Source organism: Cherax quadricarinatus, chromosome 44 (assembly GCF_038502225.1).
Source record: "Cherax quadricarinatus isolate ZL_2023a chromosome 44, ASM3850222v1, whole genome shotgun sequence".
Taxonomy (NCBI): Eukaryota; Metazoa; Arthropoda; class Malacostraca; order Decapoda; family Parastacidae; genus Cherax; species Cherax quadricarinatus.
Genome location: NC_091335.1, coordinates 1,046,558 through 1,072,992, shown reverse-complemented (window position 1 = coordinate 1,072,992; position 26,435 = coordinate 1,046,558). Strand labels below are relative to the sequence as shown.

At 39.7% G+C, this 26,435-nt stretch overlaps 1 protein-coding gene across 21 annotated transcripts in view; it reads left to right on the top strand.

Annotated features, from left to right (window-relative positions):
- Window positions 1-26,435, top strand: part of RhoGAPp190 (Rho GTPase-activating protein 190) — a 317,483-nt gene that overhangs the window by 208,577 nt on the left and 82,471 nt on the right. For 12 of the 21 annotated variants that reach the window (XM_070093902.1, XM_070093906.1, XM_070093900.1 and 9 more), the window contains 3 exons: window positions 2,960-3,136; window positions 13,124-13,168; window positions 18,088-18,233. In XM_070093902.1, the coding sequence (XP_069950003.1) occupies window positions 2,960-3,136; window positions 13,124-13,168; window positions 18,088-18,233 (368 nt within the window). The remainder of the gene's footprint in view (window positions 1-2,959; window positions 3,137-13,123; window positions 13,169-18,087; window positions 18,234-26,435) is intronic. The other 9 variants (XM_070093920.1, XM_070093921.1, XM_070093903.1 and 6 more) reach the window with 4 other exon arrangements.

The window sequence follows — 26,435 nt, the reverse complement described above, 5'->3', positions numbered from 1 at the left end:
GCTTACGTTTGTGCCTTGGTGCTTTTCGCTCTTCCCCTGTTGAGAGCCTCTATACAGAAGCAAATGTTCCATCCTTGTCTGATCGCCGTGATGCCCATTGCCTTCGTTACTATGTACGCTCTCACGATCTACACAATCCTTCCATTTATAGAATGGTCACCGATATTAGTAGACATTCTTTATTCGTTCGCCGCCCCTGTTTGCTCCGTCCCTTTTCTCTTCGCCTACATTCACTCTTGTCTTCCCTTCAGTTACCACCTTTATATGTTCATGTAGCATCTCACTTTTCCCTGCCCCCCTGGGAAGTTCCAGCTGTTCGGGTCTGTTCTTTCTCACTCCCTTGCTCGAAAGCTCAACTGCCTACGGTGGCTTCCCGCTCTCTTTTTCTTGATCACTTCCACTCCCATTCTCATGCCACCGCTGTGTACACAGATGGCTCTAAGTCTTCAGACGGCGTCGGATTCGCAGCAGTGTTTCCGGACAGCGTCGTACGAGGGCATTTACTATCTTCAGCTAGCATTTTTACTGCTGAACTGTATGCCATTCTTGCAGCACTTATTCGTATCGCATCTATGCCTGTGTCATCATTTGTAGTAGTCTCAGACTCCCTTAGTGCTCTACAGGCTATACGAAAATTTGATACATCTCATCCCCTAGTTCTCCGTATCCAACTTTGGCTACGCCGTATCTCTACCAAACATAAAGATATTGTTTTTTGTTGGGTCCCTGGTCATGTCGACGTACAGGGCAATGAACAGGCAGACACTGCTGCGCGGTCAGCAGTATATGACCTACCAATTTCCTATCGAGGTGTTCCATTTCTGGACTATTTTGCTGCAATAGCTACCCACCTTCGCACCCGTTGGCAACAACGTTGGTCAACTCTGCTCGGTAACAAACTTCATTCTATTAAACCGAGCATAGGTTACTGGCCGTCTTCTTGTCATCAGTGCCGAAGTTGGGAGACCACTCTCTCCCGCCTTCGCATTGGCCACACTCGTCTTACTCATGGGTATCTCATGGAGAGGCACCCTGTTCCTCTCTGTGAGCAGTGTCAAGTTCCAGTATCGATTAGCCACATTCTGTTAGACTGCCCTCTCTATCAACGAGCACGCAGAATTTACCTCCAACGTCGTCTTCGTTCTACTACTCTCTCTTTACCTTCCCTTCTTGCTGATGGACCCTCCTTTAATCCTGACTCTCTCATTGACTTCTTGACAACGACTGATTTACTCCACAAACTCTGATGATACCTTTCGCACTCCCCTCAGCCCTTTCTGGTTCAGTCTCTTGCTGCCCTTTACCCTTTCACCATCCACTGCCCCGCTGTTATCTGTAACCTGTTGCTCATCCATCTCCCTTTTGCCACCTGATGCCCTCACTTCCTTCCTGCCCTGCAGCGCTGTATAGTCCTTGTGGCTTAGCGCTTCTTTTTGATTATAATAATAATAATAATCTCCTAGACATAGCCTCTTCCACATTTTATGTATTACTTTATTTTCTTGGTTATTACTTTTTCATGTGCGTTGATTTTTAGTATATGTTTGGTAGATGTGTGTCAAGTTTCTATATGTTGGTACAGTTTGGTAAGGGAATTTCATTTCTAATTTTTGTGTTAACATTTTGAGGAGCTCAAGAGGGTAAAGGAGGTTTAAAATGCTATGGGCTTGAACACTGGAGTGGGAACAAGTGGTGTTTATGACAACGAGCTATTGGAGTGTGAGTGAGGTAACATTTTTGAAGGGATTAAGGGAGACCAGTTAGCTAGACTCAAGGCCTAGAGGTGGAAAGTGCAGTCCCTGCACTCTGAAGGAAGGGTAGGGATGTTGCAACTTTGAGGGCCATTTGAACTAAGGTGTTCAGGTTAATTTATTTAGCTATTTTATTTCATTGGGTGTCTCCCAGCAGCTTATGTCTTAAAGAGTTTACACTTCTCCAAAAATATAGCTTGTCTTGTTATTGACAATACAGTATTTAAGAATTAAATTTGGTTTTTATCATTATTTTTTATACGAGGTTGAACATAAAAATTGAGAATAATATAGTTATACTGTAGATGCAAGATGCAGTATTATGCAACATAGCAGTTTTGTTGTCCTTAAGATCTTCACGACTGATACTTGACTGAAAGAATAAAGAACATTAAACTGTCTTTTTAAGTTATATATTGTACAAAATATTGCTTCAGAAATTAATGTGATAAAAACGTTGATAATGACCGAAAATCAAATTGTGAGAAGCACGTGACTAAAGTGACCAGTAACATGCAGTTTAGGTAAGTGAGGGTGAGTCATCAAGTGTCAACTCTTCCTGTAGACGGCAGCAGCAGAGGCCGGAGTGAGGACTCGCTCTCCAGCAAGCTCTTACTTCACTGAGCTGGCAGAGTTGGTGGCTGGTTGAGATAAAGTTGAACAGTAGGATCCTCTAAGTGAAGGTAGTGCCATTGCAGCTACTTATCACTGGTTTAACCTCTCCTTACTTTAACATGAGGCTGTTACTAAATGTTATGTGTAGAGCTACTGGTAGCTAGTATTCACTTTGGAATACTGTACATGCCTCTCTCAAACTTGAGGATGGGTAACAATATATTACTGTATTAGCTAACCTGGGGAGCTACCTCCCTCCAGCCTCAACTTGGATTCATCCCCTACTCAATGATCAACTCTTGTGTGCTCCACATGATTAATGCAACATCTGTAACACATATCACGTTGGGATTTAAAAGGGAATGCTTGTCGTCCCCCAGGGTTGCGAGTACCTATTTCACATCAAAATATTTTCAAGAAGCCTTTGTTACCACCAAGACGAGAGAACTGGCCACATTTATGTGGCTTGGTTAAAATACTTAGTGGCAGCCTATATCAATAGGTGTAAACAAAGGTCCTTGAGAAAGGTAATTGTGCATCCTGTATATGGGTGAGGTAGTAATGTGGGCGGTGTGTGGTTGGTGGTCCCGCAGGTGGTCTACAGGTGTATCCCCCTCCCACGACCCCCCCTGAGCCGGCTCCCCCTGACCGTGAGTGTGTGGAGGGTCCCCCACGCCGCTTGGTGAAGGCCACCACACTCCCCACGCCCACTCTGCACTCTGCAACATCTCGCACCTCCCTCGATGACCTCACATGTAACGTACACTATAGTGCGTTCACCACAGATAATTTGTTCATTCTATAAGTAGACTCACAGCCAATCAGCACCCAAGATTGGAAGTCAGTGCACTATACATTAGCTATAGTGTGGGGTCACTTTATGCTTGCAATATTTACTTAGTCTGATGAATATTTTTTTGTAAATTACTGTTCATTACCAAGTTCCTTAAAACTTTTTAAGTTATAGGCCCAAATATATGTAAATAGTTTAGCAAGGGCCTGTAGAGTACATTTATAGAAGTTTTGTTGGGTGTGTATGCCACCTTTCCATTTGGGTGCTTGCCAGTGTTGTGAAGTAGGATTTATTGATTTATTCAGATCTGTTAGTAAATGCATTTTGTTAATTTTTAGTATCCATCTGATACACAAACCATAAATGAAGTAGCTAGTTTTTTTAACTTTGTTTTATTCATTCCTAAGATTTAATTAAAATGATTTAGTAATTGTAGGGGATTATTAGACATTATATAGAGTGAAGCTGCAGTTGTTGCAGGGAGATGTTTGCAGGAGGTTCCAACTTACAAACACTGAAGTTACAAGCATTGCAGTTAAAACTGGGGAGCTTAGGAACCAATTAAATTTTTACATCCGCTTTGCCGTAATACAAGTGTGTGAAACAGCCAGCCTTTGCTCTATTCTATCACCAAATAACTTTATAATTTGAAAAATAAAAAATCAGGACTGCAACTGGTGAGTTTGGGACCTCCAGTATATAATAGTCATAAGACAGTGTGTAAAATCTTGGAACATTTATGTCTGTCAAGTAAACCTTTTAAACAAGAACGCAGCTGGAGCTTCATGGGATTTAAAATCGTAATCTGTGTTGTGCGGCATTTGTTTAAAAATGAATACTTAAGAAATTGGTAAGTGGTTTGATGGAGTATATACATACTATGATGCAGTGAGAAAGAAGACTGGACAGCTTAACTAGTCACGATTTTTTAGTTTTGCATTTTGATGTGTGCAGTACATATTTTTGACATTGTTTAGTAGTGTTCCTTTTACATCATGCCAATTTCTTTAACAATAACCATCTCTCAAATATACTGGTAATCACCGAACAAAATATTGACAGTTTGTGTAGTCGTGATTTCAATACCTAAAGTTGAGTGTGTCCATAGATATTTACTTGATCTGATGTCACACTAACAGTGTATCATCACCATTAACATGATGAAACACTGTACTGTAGTTCAGTACTGAAGCTTAGTCACTTTGATGGTATATAATTTTCCTGCCAGGAGATAAAGGAGAATTTTGTCACACATGTGATGTGTATATCTTATGGGGACTGAAATACTGAAATTGTTTTTGTTTGCCATATAAAAAGGTGAAATAAAATAATGTTAATTTAGAATAGCTCTTGGGAATAAAATATAACCAAATTTGTATTCTGGGTAATATATAGTTCAATTAGCATGGTGTATATTATCACAGTAAACTAAACTATGTACAGTGTACAGATTATGTGCAGCTGAACCTTATAGCTGCATGCTTAATCAAAAGATAAGATTTAAATTTGAAATTTATTAGGTATTTTGTCATAAACTAAAGAACGTAACTTAAATGCAAAGTTATTAATTGCACCAATGCACTTTAGTAAAATTCTTTTATAAGCAGTATATAAAAAGATGAAAACTATATAAACATTGTTAAATTTGTGAAATGCATGAGTTGAGCCTTAAATTGTTGATGCTTGATTCCCACTAGTACTGATGTGGTCCCTGGTGATGTGTGTTTGTCCCACTAGTACTGATGTGGTCCCTGGTGATGTGTGGTTGTTCCACTAGTACTGATGTGCTCCCTGGTGATGTGTGGTTGTTCCCCTAGTACTGATGTGGTTACTGGTGGTATGTGTTCCACTAGTACTTACTAATGATGTCCCTGGTGATGTGTGGTTTTCACTAGTACTGACTGATGATCCTGGTGATGTTTGGTTGTTTCACTAGTACTGACTGATGATCCTGGTGATGTTTGGTTGTTCTACTAGTATTGACCATCACTGATGTGGTTGTTGGGTTGTCATAGTACTGTACTGTGCTTCAGTGTATTAGGGTATGTTCACTGTACATGGGAATAAAGCTACACATTTGTAATATTGTTACTGAACAAAGTATGGTGTCATTGATTATTAATTACATTTTGAAAGTATATTGGAAAATTGGCATTAACACTTAGTTATGAGGTGTGCCTCATGTACAAATGAGGGAAACTCATCTTGCATCTCTATATCTCTTATTGTGATAACCCAAATTTAGTTTATTGTGGTAGTATAGTTTGTGTGGCAGATACACTTAATGCAGTGAAATCTTGATGGATACAATGTTTCTCTTAGAAGCGAGCTTTATCATGTGTGTAGTGCAATTACAATATTACAGCTTGTATAGGGGGTCTGGGGTGGGTGGTCAGGTGGAAATAAGCTGACTTGTGCACTGCAGAAGGTTTACTGGGCTGTGTTAGCTTCCTTTGTTCCAAGATGGTGTACTAGGGGAGTTGCTGATTTCAGCAGATAGTATCACAATTTTGTTTTGTGGTGTTTGATTGTAGATGACTCCAACAACAATGTTGATGTTGGACATGCATAATATGGGGTTGTGTGTGTTGACTGGTGCAAGTTAGTAATGTATATCTTCATTCAATGTTGTTTATATTTCTGGCATAGGTGTATTATGTCCCATCTACATTTGCAGTGAAATATGTGGGGAGAGAATTTAAGGTTAGAGAACGTGTTACTTGTGTAATCTTCTTATCTTTAAGTAGGTCATCACTGCAAATCTTTAGTGACCACAGGAGAAAAGCAAATTAGCACTCCTTCTTGGTTTCCAAATTATGATGGGATTAGAGGTGAGTATTAGGGTCTTATCTGTAGGTTTTTGTTATACATTATGCTTCATTTGATCCCCTTATGGGTCATTAACCTCCTCCAAGGTGAATTGTATAGAAGGCTCTACTTGGTTTATCTGATCTCTGAAATGTAAGTTGAAGTGCCTGGGAACGATGCCTAAGGTATCGCCAACATTCCTCGTTCAAGTGATGTGAGGTGTGTTGACAATCTTTAGTGCTTCGTCTTACAACACTTCAGCTAAACAAGGTAGAGCTTTCATATATAATTCTTTGGAGAAGGAAGTTATTGACACACTGCATTTCTTGGATGTATGGCTCACCAAACAAGGGAGGCCAACTGAATCATACTGTTATAACATAAACCTGTACATAAAGATTACCTAACTCAAATTTCCATCATGACTTGAAAACTAGGAAAGGAGTGTGAATTTCCTTTCTTCTGTGGTCACTAAAGTTCTACAGCAATGACTTGCTTGAAGATGAGCAGGATTACATATACTTAAAACACTTTCTTCAATCTAAAATTCTCTTGCCACATGATCTCTTACAGCATATATAAAATGGACATGATATACAATGCCAGGAACTGAACCAACACTGAAAGATGCTCTATATATTACCTACAGGCACCACAGTCAACAGAGTGGCCCCTATACTGTACAAATCCAAAATTTATAATTTTGTTGTGGTTACCACCAAATAATCCAAAACATCACCATAAACATTAGCAAATGATGCAGGAGCCTACAGTGTCTCCTGTAATGAATGTTATCAGTGTTACACTAGAGAAATTACCTGTAGTTTGATAATATGACTACAGGAATGCAAGTAAAATGGACATAACACTTGCATTCATCTTTGTCATTCTCACTTCTAAATCATGGAGTGAGACTGAACCAGGCTACTGTTTGAAGAAAATAATGTTGAGCATAAGTGTTTGTAGTCAACTGCAGTTAAACTAAAACCATAAAACAGAATTATGGTGTGTTTACATACCTGCCCATCACACACATCTTGAAACAAAAGAAACTTAACAAAGGCCAGTGCACAACTCTGCTTTTTTACACCTGACCACCAGCCCTGGATGCCCCATATAATTTGTAATTTTTCTTATTGTGTCGTGTACTTTGAAAAACCACTCCGAGTGAAATTTGCCAATCAAGATTTCACTTCATTGTTTATTTAACACTGGTTGGCATTCCACTTTTATTTAGTAAAAGTATAGTTTCTCCTAGTGTGAATAATGTCATCATACATCTTAACAATTCATATGCAGGAATCATAAGATTTATTTTTAATAATAATTATTTTTAATAATTTATTTCTTCTATTGTCCATGGGGAAGTGGAAAAGAATCTTTCCTCCGTAAGCCATGCGTATCGTATGAGGCGACTAAAGTGCCGGGAGCAATGGGCTAGTAACCCCTTCTCCTGTAGACATTTACTAAAAAAGAGAGGAAGAAAAACTTAATAAAACTGGGATGCTTGAATGTGCGTGGATGTAGTGCGGATGACAAGAAACAGATGATTGCTGATGTTATGAATGAAAAGAAGTTGGATGTCCTGGCCCTAAGCGAAACAAAGCTGAAGGGGGTAGGGGAGTTTCGGTGGGGGGAAATAAATGGGATCAAATCTGGAGTATCTGAGAGAGAGCAAAGGAAGGGGTAGCAGTAATGTTGAAGGATCAGTTTTGGAAGGAGAAAAGAGAATATGAATGTGTAAATTCAAGAATTATGTGGATTAAAGTAAAGGTTGGATGCGAAAAGTGGGTCATAATAAGCGTGTATGCACCTGGAGAAAGGAATGTAGAGGAGAGAGAGAGATTTTGGGAGATGTTAAGTGAATGTATAGGAGCCTTTGAACCAAGTGAGAGAGTAATTGTGGTAGGGGACCTGAATGCTAAAGTAGGAGAAACTTTTAGAGAGGGTGTGGTAGGTAAGTTTGGGGTGCCAGGTGTAAATGATAATGGGAGCCCTTTGATTGAACTTTGTATAGAATGGGGTTTAGTTATAGGTAATACATATTCTAAGAAAAAGAGGATAAATAAGTATACAAGATATGATGTAGGGCAAAATGACAGTAGTTTGTTGGATTATGTATTATAGTAGATAAAAGACTGTTGAGTAGACTTCAGGATGTACATGTTTATAGAGGGGCCACAGATATATCAGATCACTTTCTAGTTGTAGCTACACTGAGAGTAAAAGGAAGATGGGATACAAGGAGAATAGAAGCATCAGGGAAGAGAGAGGTGAAGGTTTATAAACTAAAAGAGGAGGCAGTTAGGGTAAGATATAAACAGCTATTGGAGGATAGATGGGCTAATGAGAGCATAGGCAATGGGGTCGAAGAGGTATGGGGTAGGTTTAAAAATGTAGTGTTAGTGTGTTCAGCAAAAGTTTATGGTTACAGGAAAGTGGGTGCGGGAGGGAAGAGGAGCGATTGGTGGAATGATGATGTAAAGAGAGTAGTAAGGGAGAAAAAGTTAGCATATGAGAAGTTTTTACAAAGTAGAAGTGATGCAAGGAGGGAAGAGTATATGGAGAAAAAGAGAGAGGTTAAGAGAGTGGTGAAGCAATGTAAAAAGAGAGCAAATGAGAGAGTGGGTGAGATGTTATCAACAGATTTTGTTGAAAATAAGAAAAAGTTTTGGAGTGAGATTAACAAGTTAAGGAAGCCTAGAGAACAAATGGATTTATCAGTTAAAAATAGGAGAGGAGAGTTATTAAATGGAGAGTTAGAGGTATTGGGAAGATGGAGAGAATATTTTGAGGAATTGTTAAATGTTGATGAAGATAGGGAAGCTGTGATTTCGTGTATAGGGCAAGGAGGAATAACATCTTGTAGGAGTGCGGAAGAGCCAGTTGTGAGTGTGGGGGAAGTTCGTGAGGCAGTAGGTAAAATGAAAGGGGGTAAGGCAGCCGGGATTGATGGGATAAAGATAGAAATGTTAAAAGTAGGTGGGGATATAGTTTTGGAGTGGTTGGTGCAATTATTTAATAAATGTATGGAAGAGGGTAAGGTACCTAGGGATTGGCAGAGAGCATGCATAGTTCCTTTGTATAAAGGCAAAGGGGACAAAAGAGAGTGCAAAAATTATAGGGGGATAAGTCTGTTGAGTATACCTGGTAAAATGTATGGTAGAGTTATTATTGAAAGGATTAAGAGAAAGATGGAGAATAGGATAGCAGATGAACAAGGAGGCTTTAGGAAAGGTAGGGGGTGTGTGGACCAGGTGTTTACAGTGAAACATATAAGTGAACAGTATTTAGATAAGGCTAAAGAGGTCTTTGTGGCATTTATGGATTTGGAAAAGACGTATGACAGGGTGGATAGGGGGGCAATGTGGCAGATGTTGCAGGTGTATGGTATAGGAGGTAGGTTACTGAAAGCAGTGAAGAGTTTTTACGAGGATAGTGAGGCTCAAGTTAGAGTATGTAGGAAAGAGGGAAATTATTTCCCAGTAAAAGTAGGCCTTAGACAAGGATGTGTGATGTCACCATGGTGGTTTAATATATTTATGGATGGGGTTGTAAGAGAAGTAAATGCGAGGGTCTTGGCAAGAGGCGTGGAGTTAAAAGATAAAGAATCACACATAAAATGGGAGTTGTCACAGTTGCTCTTTGCTGATGACACTGTGCTCTTGGGAGATTCTGAAGAGAAGTTGCAGAGATTGGTGGATGAATTTGGTAGAGTATGCAAAAGAAGAAAATTAAAAGTGAATACAGGAAAGAGTAAGATTATGAGGATAACAAAAAGATTAGTTGATGAAAGATTCTATATCAGATTGGAGGGAGAGAGTATGGAGGAGGTGAATGTATTCAGATATTTGGGAGTGGACGTGTCAGCGGATGGGTCTATTAAAGATGAGGTGAATCATAGAATTGATGAGGGGAAAAGGGTGAGTGGTGCACTTAGGAGTCTGTGGAGACAAAGAGCTTTGTCCTTGGAGGCAAAGAGGGGAATGTATGAGAGTATAGTTTTACCAACGCTCTTATATGGGTGTGAAGCATGGGTGATGAATGTTGCAGCGAGGAGAAGGCTGGAGGCAGTGGAGATGTCATGTCTGAGGGCAATGTGTGGTGTGAATATAATGCAGAGAATTCGTAGTTTGGAAGTTAGGAGGAGGTGCGGGATTACCAAAACTGTTGTCCAGAGGGCTGAGGAAGGGTTGTTGAGGTGGTTTGGACATGTAGAGAGAATGGAGCGAAACAGAATGACTTCAAAAGAGTATCAGTCTGTAGTGGAAGGAAGGCGGGGTAGGGGTCGGCCTAGGAAAGGTTGGAAGGAGGGGGTAAAGAAGGTTTTGTGTGCGAGGGGCATGGACTTCCAGCAGGCATGCGTGAGCGTGTTTGATAGGAGTGAATGGAGACAAATGGTTTTTAATACTTGACGTGCTGTTGGAGTGTGAGCAAAGTAACATTTATGAAGGGGTTCAGGGAAACCGGCAGGCCGGACTTGAGTCCTGGAGATGGGAAGTACAGTGCCTGCACTCTGAAGGAGGGGTGTTAATGTTGCAGTTTAAAAACTGTAGTGTAAAGCACTCTTCTGGCAAGACAGTGATGGAGTGAATGATGGTGAAAGTTTTTCTTTTTCGGGCCACCCTGCCTTGGTGGGAATCGGCCACTGTGATAATATAATATAATATATTGACGTGTGAATAATGTCAGTTGTTTCTGACTACTCCATGACATGTTTTCCTTATGATGGAGGCTTCAATGATATTAAATTACAGTATATGCACAGTAATTAATACTGTGAAATAAATGACATTCGGATGCTTTAAATCCCTTTATTAACAACAGCAATAAAGCTCTCACAGTGGGACTTATGAAGTCAGTAGAGAATACATTACACAGAGGAGTATGGATATACTGGTACAAAGGAAAGTGAGGTGGTGCGAAGGAATAATGCAGGGTGTATACCAGACATAATCTACATGTGTTAGCTCCCAGATGCCTAGATAACGTCCTATCATGGTGGAAGCTAAAGATAAGCTAACATAAAGCTTCTTTGGTTCTGTATGATAATGTTTAAGTGCTGTTAAGGACAGATTCTAAATACTGTATGGTCTTCATTGCATTCTTTGATAACTAGTTTAGCATCCATAAATTTCACAAGGTGATTGTCAGTGCTTAGATGTATAACATGTAAATTGTTTGTATTGTGCCTGCGGATGTTTCACCAATGCGACAGTATTCCGTGAAGCTTTCCTTATACAAAGTTTGTCATGTCCATTGCCAAGACTGACGTAGACTCCTGCTTTTTCTGCATTATGGGGGTTAGGTATAGGTTTAATAAGGCCCTTTATGGTAATGGAAGTGATGACTACATTTTGTTGCTTTTGTAATGCATGTGGGAGAGGCTAATGGGAACAATTCATGTGGGGAAAAATGAAGTACAGCCTCTCCTCACTTAGCAACATACTCGTTTACCGATGACTCGGACTTATGACAGGCTCTCTGACCAGTATGCATGCTTAAATAATGTATATTAGAGCTGATTTCCTCTATTCTGTTTATTACAATATACAGTACACTACTGTATAAACATTTAAAAATATACCAGGAATGTTATAAATGGTGCACAGGCGACATTAAAACAATATCAACGATGGTCGACACAAACCCATCACCATTATAGTATGCTCCTCACTTAGCGACAAATTCCTTTACAGACATGGTCTTAGGAACGGAATTCCGTCGTTAAGCGAGGAGAGGCTGTTCTGTACATTTTTGGGGGGGGGGGGTAATCATTGAGACAAACAGTTGCCTCTCGAAATGGACAGATGCTAAATTAGTTATTGAAGAACAAGAATGAGATGAAAAATGATATTTAGAATCTGTCTTTATCAGCAATTCTAACAACATTACACAGAACGATCATACTAGCAAGTTATGCAGGCATCTTGGAGTCAACATAATGGTCTGCTGTATACCCTTCAGTGTTGTCTTGGCTCAGGATAACCCTATACACCTCACCTTCCTTCTTTGTACCTGTATACAGCATGGCCCTGAGTTACAAGACTCCAAGTTACAAGGTTTCACACTTACAGTGCTGGCATTTTGGAATTACTTAGTGTCTTATGAACAAGTGACTTGCACTTGCAATGATAGGGACTACCTAAGCTGGAGGAGGAATGGTTGTGGAAGGCATTTCTTTGGTTGGTGGCTGGAATTAAACATTCTACTGATGCTTTGTGCATCATGATTTCGAGGTACAAGAGTAGAAATAGTGATACCTATAGAAATATTTCATTTATGTGTATGTGATTAAAACATTTTGAGGGTAAGAGACTAGGTAAAAAGTCTTAAGAGAAAAATAAATAAATGAAGATTAGGGCTCTGAAATGCGTTAATCCATTTTATGTTGTTTCTTATGGGAAAATTGGTTCTTAATGTTGAACAGTTGATGTATGATGAATTTTCAGAAACACATTAACGTTGTAAATTGAAGGCCTGCTGTATATACTTGTTAAAACTCTTGTATTCTTTTCTGACTGAGTGAATCTCACTTGTGGGGAGAAATTGTTAATAAAGGTATCTTCATCTTGATGTCATTTACTGCACCTTGTCAGTACAGTAATTACATATCATTCAAATTTCAATTAATGATATTGTTTGAGAACAATGGTAGTGCCCTTTGTAGTTTTAACATCGTGGTTGCTTTCCTTTCCTTATTCCGTACAGTATTATGAAGGTAAATTTTTTAACATTTTACAAAACTTGGCAGGTGGGACCATTTAAAGATGTCATATTTTATGTAGTGAATTGAAAGTAATTGTAGTATTGCATGGATAACGTGAAAAAATAATTCACAGTTTAGATGAAAATTTTATTTGATAGGATTTTGCTGGCCCAGATTTTGGGTAATCAGTATTTAAATAATTTTTCCCACTGTTTTTATGAATCATTTTAAATACCAGTTGCATTTTACTAACTGTATATAGAGATTAGCGTGACAAACTTTTTTTTTATTCTCTTTGGCCTTGAGTGAGAGAACGCTTTCTATAACTTGTTTGAGTTTAATCATTTTCATCAGAGGGGCTGAGATCTTGATGGAATATGTAGGGAGTGTTTTGGGGCCTGAAAGTTTGATGTATTCACCTGGCCTCACTGTTTCTCTATCCACTAGCTGACCTGAGTGGCTCGCGCGACTCCCTCACCACACGTGACTCAGGTGACTTTTGTCTCCAAATCTCCATGTTTCTCTATTGTTCCCCATTAGTATTTGCTTTTATGTACCCATAATTTCTCTGTCCCTCCTTCCTCCTATTTATCCTTTCAACTTCAAGCATAGCTAGTGTGTTTTGAAAGTTGCTTGCATCAGTTTTCAACATTTCAACAGCTTGAGAGAATACAACAATGTTATCTTTTGCTATCTGATTACTTCTTTAGCATTGCTATTTTAGATTTGTATATGAATTATTCATCTTGCAGTAACAACTTAAGAAAGTTGTGTTGAGGGTTATTATGTTTTGAGGTCTTTCCTTTCCAGTGTTGTAGTTCCAAAACAACACAGTGTTTCTTCTTCCCTTTGTTACCATTACTTATTTTGTTGATGCTTTCAGATGTTCATTCACTGTGTACTCTCTTGTGATGAATGTACATGTTACATTTGTACTCCATTCACACTGTACTCTCTTGTGATGAATGTGCATGTTACTCACACTGTGTACTCTCTTGTGATGAATGTGCATGTTACATTTGTACTCCATTCACACTGTGTACTCTCTTGTGATGAATGTGCATGTTACTCACACTGTGTACTCTCTTGTGATGAATGTGCATGTTACATTTGTACTCCATTCACACTGTGTACTCTCTTGTGATGAATGTGCATGTTACATTTGTACTCCATTCACACTGTGTACTTACTCTCTTGTGGAATCTTCAACCTGAAAGTTACTTTTTGTGCTCTATTTAATTAAAATAATCTTAAATCTGAAAGCTAATACCATATTGACATAGTTTTCTTGTGTAGTGATTTACTTTTGACATAGTTTATTATAGTGATTTGCTTGTAATAATAAGCTTTTATCCTTGTCGTAATAGATTACTGTACATTATTATATAACTCTTACTGCTCCAGTATCCATCTTTTTTTTTTAAATGACCTTTGCACGTGTTTTCGTGTTAAATCTCCACGAGTCTTTATAAAATGCTTGAATAATACCCAGTCAAGCTTTTTTTTTTTTATTGTTGTTACAGTATGGCCGGTGTTTCTTGACGTGCCAAAACTTTTTTTGCTGAAATTAGATTTATTATAACATTGATGTTTAATATTTTATGTACCAACTCCACAAGTATGATGATATAGGTATGGTATGAATATGATGACATGGTATGATGGTATGAATATGATGACATGGGTATGATGGTATGAATATGATGACATGGGTATGATGGTATGAATATGATGACATGGGTATGATGGTATGAATATGATGACATGGGTATGATGGTATGAATATGATGACATGGGTATGATGGTATGAATATAATGACATGAGTATAATATGAATATGATAACATGGGTATGATAATATGAATATGATGACATGGGTATGATGGTATGAATATGATGACATTGGTATGATAATGTGAATATGATGACATTGGTATGATGGTATGAATATGATGTCATTGGTATGATGGTATGAATATGATGGCATTGGTATGATAATGTGAATATGATGACATTGGTATGAATATGATGACATTGGTATGATGGTATGAATATGATGACATTGGTATGATAATGTGAATATGATGACATTGGTATGATAATGTGAATATGATGACATTGGTATGATAATGTGAATATGATGACATTAGTATGATGGTATGAATATGATGACATTGGTATGATAACATGAGTATGATGACATTGGTATGATAACATGAATATGATGACATGGGTATGATAATGTGAATATGATGACATTGGTATGATGGTATGAATATGATGACATTGGTATGATAACATGAATATAATGACATTGGTATGATAACATGAGTATGATGACATTGGTATGATTGTATGAATATGATGACATGGGTATGATAATGTGAATATGATGACATGGGTATGATAATGTGAATATGATGACATGGGTATGATAATGTGAATATGATGACATGGGTATGATGGTATATGATAACATGGGTATGATAATATGAATATAATGACATGGGTATGATAATATGAATATGATAACATGGGTGTGATATGAATATGATGACATGGGTATGATAATATGAATATGATGACATGGGTATGATAATATGAATATAATGACATGGGTATGATAATATGAATATGGTAACATGGGTATGATAATGTGAATATGGTAACATGGGTATGGTAATGTGAATATGATAACATGGGTATGATAATGTGAATATGATAACATGGGTATGATAATGTGAATATGATAACATGGGTATGATAATGTGAATATGATAACATGGGTATGATAATGTGAATATGATAACATGGGTATGATAATGTGAATATGGTAACATGGGTATGATAATGTGAATATGATAATGTGAATATGATAACATGGGTATGATGTGAATATGATAACATGGGTATGATAATGTGAATATGATAACATGGGTATGATGTGAATATGATAACATGGGTATGATAACGTGAATATAACATGGGTATGATAATGTGAATATGATAACATGGGTATGATGATGTGAATATGATGACATGGGTATGATGTGAATATGATAACATGGGTATGATGTGAATATGATAGCATGGGTATGATAATGTGAATATGATAACATGGGTATGATGTGAATATGATAACATGGGTATGATGTGAATATGATAACATGGGTATGATGATGTGAATATGATAACATGGGTATGATGATGTGAATATGATAACATGGGTATGATGATGTGAATATGATAACATGGGTATGATAATGTGAATATGATAACATGGGTATGATAATGTGAATATGATAACATGGGTATGATGTGAATATGATAACATGGGTATGATAATGTGAATATGATAACATGGGTATGATGATGTGAATATGATAACATGGGTATGATGTGAATATGATAACATGGGTATGATAATGTGAATATGATAACATGGGTATGATGTGAATATGATAACATGGGTATGATGTGAATATGATAACATGGGTATGATGTGAATATGATAACATGGGTATGATGATGTGAATATGATAACATGGGTATGATGATGTGAATATGATAACATGGGTATGATAATGTGAATATGATAACATGGGTATGATAATGTGAATATGATAACATGGGTATGATGATGTGAATATGATAACATGGGTATGATGTGAATATGATAACATGGGTATGATAATGTGAATATGATAACATGGGTATGATGTGAATATGATAACATGGGTATGATGATGTGAATATGATAACATGGGTATGATAATGTGAATATGATAAGATGGGTATGATGTGAATATGATAACATGGGTATGATAATGTGAATATGATAACATGGGTATGATAATGTGAATATGATAACATGGGTATGATGTGAATATGATAACATGGGTATGATGATGTGAATATGATAACATGGGTATGATGTGAATATGATAACATGGGTATGATAATGTGAATATGATAACATGGGTATGATAATGTGAATATGATAACATGGGTATGATAATGTGAATATGATAACATGGGTATGATAATGTGAATATGATAAGATGGGTATGATGTGAATATGATAACATGGGTATGATAATGTGAATATGATAACATGGGTATGATAATGTGAATGTGATGACATCCTCTTGCTGCCTCCTCTCACTCTTTTCTTTTTAATTAAATATTTCGTACTTAACATCTTGTGTTATCTAAGTACGTATATGTTAAGTGCTCTTGTAATTTTCTGTGTTTTTTTAATACAAATATTGTAAGTATTTATTGTTCTATGCATTTATTTTTCCTTACATTCATTCCTTTGAAATTTGTTCTTCAGTTCAGCTATGAGGCTGTTAAGTTCCCCTAATTATGATCTAATGATTTGTATGTATTTCTCTATATTTTTGTAGAGACTTTTAATTGTACTGCCTTGGTTTATTAGTGTTTAATTTTGATGCTTTATTGTATATTTGTAAGGTTAGCTCTCTCTCTCTCTCTCTCTCTCTCTCTCTTTCTCTTTTCTCGCTTGATTTCTCATTTGATTCTTTCTCTCACTTGATTCTCTGTCTCACTTGATTCTCTCTCTCTTGCTTGATTCTCTCTCTTGCATGGTTCTCTCTCTTTCACTTGGTTCTCTCTCTCTTGCTTGACTCTCTCTCTCACTTGGTTCTCTCTCTCTCTTGCTTGACTCTCTCTCTCACTTGATTCTCTCTCTCTCTCAATTTCTGTTTCTTGCTTCCCCTCTGTGTGTGTGTATTAAAAATTGATTCATAAAGTGGAAGTGAAATATATCTTCATTACTGTTGATGTTACATAGTAATATTAGTTTAGTGAATAGTGTTCTTGAATTATACGCTGAAGCTTTCTCAGGTAGATGAAGAATGTGATGTGCACTGGTTACTTATAACGTTTAACTTAGGTCACCTAGTTACTTTCTCTCTGCTAGTGAAGTTACTAGGAAACAGTTTTCAGTGATGAAAATTATCAGCTTAGAAAAGTGTTTAAATTTTGATTGACTCTCTGGTTGCTTTGCATACTTGGTTTTTCAACAACTGCCATTGAGTTATGTATATTATTATTGTTGCGTTATACTGTGTGTGTGTGTGTGTGTGTCTGCATGTCTGTGTGTTTGTGTGTCTGTCTGTTTTATTTGCCATTATTTAATTTATGTTAGTACTACTGAATTTCACAGGTTGCATTTTGTAATGATGTTTTTTCTTGATCTTATAAATGCATCACACACGGTTTGCTTAAACTTGTTTCATGTACTGTGAACTTTGAAGTACTTTATTATTATTTAATAAGGGTAAATGTATTAGGAAAAGTTATATTGAACATTGTTATTCAGTAATAATGACATGTTGAGGTACACATTACTAATTAGTATTAATATCATTTGTCATTGCCCTCAGGCTGGCAGGATGACAGCTTATGTTCTCGACGGTTGGAGGACTACTGGGGAGAGGGTTATGGTCCCCAAGCCTTCACCACTGGCCGACGGGCTAAGTTTCCTCCTCCACCGACCAAACCTCGACCCAAGGGCAGCCAGACACTCAAGGTGAGCACTTTTGAGAGAGGTTGAGAATGTTCCTGCTTGTTAAAATGTTTGGCTTTTACTATAATGTGGGATATGGATTGTGATGCTAATTAAGGTTGTCTTGGTTTGTTTGAATTTATACTTTTGAAATTTGTATTAATATTTTTTTTTTTTTTTTTGCATGAGTTCATTAAGTTATGGGAAACTAAAGGCTGATGAATCTTGGTATTTGTATGGGACTACAGCATTCCAAGTGCAATGTTCAGTGTCATTAGTGTATGTACTGCAAAGTTTGATCATCAGTATGTACTACAAGGTTTGATCAGCATATACTGCAAGGTTTGATCATCAGTATGTACTGCAAGGTTTAATGATAGGTAATAAATATGAGGAAGGCAGCATGACTGCATGCTCAGTGAAGACCTGTTTGCTGGAGGAGAGTTAAAAACTTCTTTTTCACCCTAAGTGTAAAGAGTGGATTTTGATAGGGCAGTGAATGTTTTGGGCTTAGTCAGGATTGTGAACTCTCTGTCACAACTCATCCTTTGTCTTTGTTATCTCTCAGGTAAAATAAAACATGGAGATATGGTAGGTATAATCATATGTCAGAGATTTTTTAACTTGAAATGTTGATAATATGTGTGCATAATGAAATAAGATGAATTTAAAGTTAATCAGGTGTAAGTCTGTCCGTGTCTGTGGTTACTTTTGTTTTCATCATTAAGTCTTGGGTTTACTGAGGTCAGGACACTTTTGCACTGGGTTAATATCTTTGTATTCTAACAGTATATTAGTTGGTTTCTGTGCTTTATAGTCAAGTGTTGGGTTATTAACTGGTGTGGCTTTCCTTCAAGAAGAGAATTGTTGCCCTCCTTTGTTCCAGCAGGATCTTGCTCTATCAAATTATTTTTGTTTTTTATCTTTATTTAAATTTACTGGTCTGTTTCAGTTTCTGTGTTCATTTTGTACATAGAACTATTATATTTCAGAATTATATATGTATTCTTTTTTGGATCACCCTTCCTCGGTGGGAGACAGCCGATGTGTTGAAAGAAAGAATGTACAGCGGACCCCCATGTTTTTGTAGGGTGCGGAAATCGAGCAATTTGGATTTCGAGCACATTTTTCGGCGAAATTTCCCCCCAAAGATTTCGAGCATCCACTCGGAAATCCTGCGTGTGAGACACGTCCGCCTGCACTTCTCACGCGTACCACACTCAATCTGCCACTGTCTTCATTGAGTTAGCAATACTCCGCATGTTCATCCATTTTTTTTGTGCTTGTTTATTGATTGTGACTGTGAAATAAGCCACCATGGGGCCAAAGAAAGTTCAGAGTGCCAGGCCCTCGATAAAGGTGATAAACACAATAGAATTGCTTCAAAGGAGGAGGAAGAGAGAGGGGAGAGGGGGCATTCTTCAGTGATTAAGGACATTTGTGCAAAGTGGAGTGAGGTGCAAAATTTTGTGGAGAAATATCAGCCTAACAAAGCTGTTGCAAGCCGTGTCAGCAACATATTCAGTGACAATGCTGTGTCCCATTTTAGGCAAATCTTAAAGAGACGCCAGAAACAGACCTCTCTGGGCAGATTTTTAGTGCAACAGGGGTCCAGTGCCAGTAAAAGACAAAGAAGGGAAGTAACCCCAGAGAGGATTTGATACCTGAAGTCCTTATGGAGGGGGATTCCCCTTCCAAACAGTATCAACTCCCTCTCCTCTCCTGCCTTCTTCAATACACCAACAAGAGTCTTCAGTAAAGGTATGTAATGTTCATTTATCATTAAAATTAGTGCTTTAGATTTATTTGTCATTGTTTTCTGTATGTAAAACTATAGTTATTCTTTAAAAATGAATTTTGTGTGAATATTTTTGGATGTCTGAATGGATTAATTGGATTTACATTATTTCTTATGGGAAATATTAATTCAGTTTTCATCCATTTCAGATTAAGTACAGCCTTCTGGAATAGACTAAGCTCAATAACTGGGGGTCTGTCCTCCCTCCCTCTGAAGCAATATTTCCCATAAGAAATAATGTAAATTCAATTAATCCATTCCAGACACGCGAAAATATTAACAAAAATACATTTTATAGAGAATAACTATAGTTTTACATACAGAAAACAATGAGAAATAAATATAAATGACTAATGAAATGGATAAATGAAAATTTAACATCACTTTTACCTTTATTGAAGACTCTTGTTGGCGTATGGAAGACAGCGAGGAGGGGAGAGGGAGGAGGAGAGGTTATTGTTTGGAAGGGGAATCCCCGTCCATACGGAATTCGGGTATCAAGGCCCTATCCGGGGTTACTTCCCTTCTTTGTCTTTTACTGGCACTAGGACCAACTCGAGAGTCACTGCACCCCTTTCCAGAGAGGTGTGTTTTGGCATCTCTTTAAGATTTGCCTAAAATGGGACAATGCATTGTCATTGAATTATGTTACAGACATGGCTTGCAACAGCTTTGTTAGGGTGATATTTCTCCACAAAACTTTGCAACTCATTCCACTTTGCACACATGTCCTTAATCACTGAAGAAGGCACATTCTCCCTTCTCTTTCCTCCTCCTCTGAAGCAATTGCCTCAGCTGCAATCTGGTGCTGTTCCAGTTGCAGGTCTTCAGTGGTTAGCTCTTCCCTGTGGTCCTCCACCAACTCTTCCACATCCTGGCCACTCACATCCAACCCCATCGACTTTCCCAAAGACATAGTAGATTCCACAACAGGTGTAGGGTCATCAGGGTCAGCCTTAAATCCTTCAAAATCCTTCTCGAGGACACATTCTGGCCACAATTTCCTCCAAGCAAAGTTCATCGTCCTGGAAGTCACTACCTGCCAAGCTTTATCTATAAGGCTTATACAATTGAGGATATTGAAGTGATTTCTCCAGAACTCTCTTAGGGTCAATTCAGTGTCCGAGGACTCTTCAAAGCACCTTTGAAACAATGCTTGGTGTAGAGCTTTTTGAAATTTGAAATGATGTGCTGGTCAATGTGCTGGATGAGAGGAGTGATATTAGGGGGCAAGAACTTCACTGTGATGAAACTAAACTCCTCCAACAATTGGTCTTCCAAGCCTGGAGGATGAGCGGGAGCATTATCCATTACCAGGAGGCACTTGAGTGGCAATTGATTTTCCAGGAGGTATTTCTTCACACTGGCCAAATATTTCTTTGACCTACTCAATGAAAATTTCCCTCGTGACCCATGCTTTATTGTTAGCCTTCAGCACCACACACAATTTACTCGTGATGACATTGTTTTTCTTGAACACTCAGGGATTTTCACCTCTTCAAGGGGGGCTCCTTGGCGTGGTGAAGAGGCTCTTGGTCTGAGGAATTAGACCTGTCGGTCTCCTTCCTCAGACCGAACCTAATTACTCCCCAATCCCCCCTTCCCTATCCCATCCTCCCCATCCTCCCCTTTTCCCTTTCCTCCTCCCCCTCCCCACCCCTTCCTTTTGCCCTTCCTCTTTTTGGCCTTTGGGATTTTTCCCACAGGCACGCTAGTTCCTAGGTAGGGGAAAGGGTACTGGGGTCCATCCCATTCCATTGAGGTTCTTGGTGGTGGCGTAGTTTCCCGTGGAATCTGGATCGCCTGGGGATGTCCCGATCCCTCTCCGGTATCCCGGAGAGTGGCTTTGGGTGTCTTTCGGGCGATGGGTGTATCTCTGGAAGCCACCTTTCGGATTCCGGGGGTGGTGGCCGAAGGAGGTATGCTTTGTGGTGTATATCCGGCCGCCCTCTCTTTTGTCCACCGAGGTAGCTCGGCAGATGTGAGGTTGCTATCCCAGATTGCTGGTTACTGGCATGATGGGTAGGGTATGGCACGGGTTCCATGCTGCATCTATGCTACTTGCGGTGCTGAGGTCCTCTTGGGCGCGGAGGGAGATTTCTGGCCCTTTCATTCCTCCTGGGAACTATCCCTCCCCGGTCCCCCCTTTTTTTATTTTTTTTTTTATTTTTTTTATTATCACACTGGCCGATTCCCACCAAGGCAGGGTGGCCCGAAAAAGAAAAACTTTCACCATCATTCACTCCATCACTGTCTTGCCAGAAGGGTGCTTTACACTACAGTTTTTAAACTGCAACATTAACACCCCTCCTTCAGAGTGCAGGCACTGTACTTCCCATCTCCAGGACTCAAGTCCGGCCTGCCGGTTTCCCTAAATCCCTTCATAAATGTTACTTTGCTCACACTCCAACAGCGCGTCAAGTATTAAAAATCATTTGTCTCCATTCACTCCTATCAAACACGCTCACGCATGCCTGCTGGAAGTCCAAGCCCCTCGCACACAAAACCTCCTTTACCCCCTTCCTCCAACCTTTCCTAGGCCGACCCCTACCCCGCCTTCCTTCCACTACAGACTGATACACTCTTGAAGTCATTCTCTTTCGCTCCATTCTCTCTACATGTCCGAACCACCTCAACAACCCTTCCTCAGCCCTCTGGACAACAGTTTTGGTAATCCCGCACCTCCTCCTAACTTCCAAACTACGAATTCTCTGCATTATATTCACACCACACATTGCCCTCAGACATGACATCTCCACTGCCTCCAGCCTTCTCCTCGCTGCAACATTCATCACCCACGCTTCACACCCATATAAGAGCGTTGGTAAAACTATACTCTCATACATTCCCCTCTTTGCCTCCAAGGACAAAGTTCTTTGTCTCCACAGACTCCTAAGTGCACCACTCACTCTTTTTCCCTCATCAATTCTATGATTCACCTCATCTTTCATAGACCCATCCGCTGACACGTCCACTCCCAAATATCTGAATACGTTCACCTCCTCCATTCTCTCTCCCTCCAATCTGATATCCAATCTTTCATCACCTAATCTTTTTGTTATCCTCATAACCTTACTCTTTCCTGTATTCACCTTTAATTTTCTTCTTTTGCACACCCTACCAAATTCATCCACCAATCTCTGCAACTTCTCTTCAGAATCTCCCAAGAGCACAGTGTCATCAGCAAAGAGCAGCTGTGAGTGACAACTCCCACTTTGTGTGTGATTCTTTATCTTTTAACTCCACGCCTCTTGCCAAGACCCTCGCATTTACTTCTCTTACAACCCCATCTATAAATATATTAAACAACCACGGTGACATCACACATCCTTGTCTAAGGCCTACTTTTACTGGGAAATAATTTCCTTTTTTATTCTTTTTTTTTATTTTTCTTTTCTTTTCTTCTTTTTGTTTTTAAGAAAAAAAAGAAAGAAGTAACCTAACCATGGAGAACCCAATCCATGAACCTGCTACCCCCGGGCCCCTACTTGATACCGCACCCCGTTCTGACCCCTCCTCGTCTTTGGACCACTCTTTGAACACTCCTCTTGCCGGTGCTGTTTCCTCACCCGCTTCAGGTACTGAGGTCTCGACTGACTCCTTTGATTTATCTGACCTCCGCTCTTCTTTGACTATGCTTCAGGCCTCTCCCTCTACGGTGCGGCAATTTTCGAATCGCCGGCCCATTCCACGTCGGACCAACTTTGGTCCCACGCCTAAACATCTACGACAATTACCTGCTGATGATACTTCTCCACCTTCTCGTTCTTCTCAGAAAAGATCGACACGTCCTGCACTCCCTTTCCACGCTCAGTTTCAGACTGCACAATGGACTAAATTCTTCACTTTACAACCGACTTCCTCTACCGCCTATCTTTCAGACCACAGTATTGGCAAGGCACTCCTACGCCATGTTGGTAAAGATATTTCTTTTCATGCTCTTAAGAGCGGTACGCACATCACGGTACAGAATGCTACCCAAGCTCATGATCTTTCTCTTCTTTCCCATATAGATACTGTTCCTGTCACTATTGAAAAACATTCCCTCAATTCTTGTAGTGGTACCGTCATTCTGCCCCATACCATAGTTCAACAAAATTTCCAGACATGTGGCAATGATATTCTTGAATAGCTGGAACTCCAAGATCTCCCAATCCTCAAGGTAGACACTTATGTTCTTCCTGCCCGCGGGCGGAGATGATACCCTAGCAATGTGGCTCGTTTAACTTTTGACAGCCGTGAACTCCCATCCTCAGTTTATGTAGCAGGACATCGGTTACAAGTTCGAAAGGTGATCCCTACACCGCAACAGTGTAGAAATTGCTGGCGATTTGGCCATCCAGCGAAATATTGCAGATCCATAGCCGAATGCCCAGTCTGTGGTGCCGATGACCATTCTAATACGTCTTGCAATCGACCTCCCTCTTGCCTTAATTGTCATGAGGCTCACCCTTCGTACTCTCGCCGTTGCCAAGTCTACTTGAATGAGCGGGAAATCCGTTACCTCAAAGAGGCAGAAGGTCTCCCTTATGCCATGGCAGTTTCTCATCTCTGCCTCCAAGGGAGACTACCTCGTGTTTCTTATTCCCGTGTTTCAAAGCGTTTCCCCACTTCTGGGGTTCCATCTTCTGCAACCTCCTCTGTGGTTGCCTCTCCCATAGTCACTCCTGTATCTAATTCTTTTGCTGTCCTAGGCTCAGACGTCCCTACTTCAACGCCTCAGTCTGTTCTCGCTTCTTTGTGTTCTCCCTCACAAGCCTCAGTATCGACGAGACCTCGTACGACACCTCCCAATCGTCCCTCTACTTCTCAGAAGTCAAAAAAAGGTCCTTTAACCCCTCGTTCCCTTCTTCCACCACCTCATTTTACCTTCCCTGTCTCTGTACCAGGTTCTTCCCCTCTCACTGGCTCTGTTACAAGTGTAGAGGTTCACCCTCCTCCTCGTACTATACCTACCTCCCCTGTTCCCTCCCAAGTTTCTTCCTCTTCTGCCACCTCCCAGGTTTCTGCCTCTTCTGTCCCCTTCCACGCTTCTTCTCCAGTTCCCTCCACCCTTTCGCCCCCCCCCCCCTACCTTGGTACAGTCCATTACAGTTCCAATCTTTACTCATCCTCCCCCTACCATCTCCAATATTGTCTCCCATACGACGTCTCTGAATTCCGAAACATTTGAAGCAATCTCTGAATATATTGCAGAGACCAAACCATCAATGGACACTGATCCACCCTCTGTTCCTTCTCTCTCCTCTCCTCCATCTGCGCAACTTTTCTCTTCACAGCGCACCGTTCCTTCGCTGCTTGAACTTTTTCCGCTGCCTCCGCATGTGGACTTTTCTAACCCCTCTAGTCCGTAGGAACCCTTACCTGCGGATTTCAAGTATCTTTATCATCGCCAATCATGGCCTATTTACAGTGGAATATATGCGGCCTCAGGGGTAATCGGGGTGAGCTTCAGATGTTACTCTCCCAGTTTTCCCCTGTTGGTGTTTGCTTACAGGAACCAAAATTACACTCTGCTGTTATCTCTCCCATCTCAGGCTATAATTTATTGTATTCTTCAGATCCTTTTCCTGATGGGACCTTTAATGAAAGTGCCCTTCTTCTACGCACAGATATTCCGTACCATCAGCTATTTGTTCGTACTTCGCTGCATTACACAGCAGCACGTATCCACTTGCATAGGTGGTATACACTCTGTTCTTTATATCTCTCTCCTTCTTGGGCATTATCTATTCTGGATATTGCCTTTCTTGTTTCATCATTACCACCACCGATTCTCAGAAATGCGTGCCTTGGTGGTCTCCTGCTTGTGCTCGTGCAGTACGTTTCAAACGCTGCATGGGGCAGGTACCGGTACAATAGAACCACGGAGAGACTTCTTGATTTTAAGCAGAAGCGTGCGATCGCTCGCCGTGTCATCCGTGACGCTAAACGCACTTGCTGGCGAGATTATGTCTCCACCATCACCTCTGCTTCCTCTATGAGTGCAGTCTGGAAAAAAGTACGAAAATTGAGTGGTAAATATTCTCCTGACCCGGCTCCTGTTCTGCGGGTTGCCGGTGTTGATATAGCAAACCCACTAGATGTTGCCAATGAAATTGGCAATCATCTGATCCGTATTTCTCAGGGGCTCCATCTATGCCCCTCGTTTCTTTCCTCAAAGTCTGCCAGAGAGTTAGCACCCTTGGACCTTTCTTCTCTCAGAGAAGAACAGTATAATGTGCCTTTTACACTTCAAGAACTGGAGGCAACACTCTCAGCTTGCCGATCATCGGCAGCTGGGCCCAACGACATTCATATTCGTATGCTACAACATTTACATCAGTCAGCCCTTGCAGTCGTATTATGCCTTTTCAATCTTATTTGGTCACAAGGAGTTCTTCCACAGCTGTGGAAATCTGCCATTGTTCTCCCTTTCCGCAAACCAG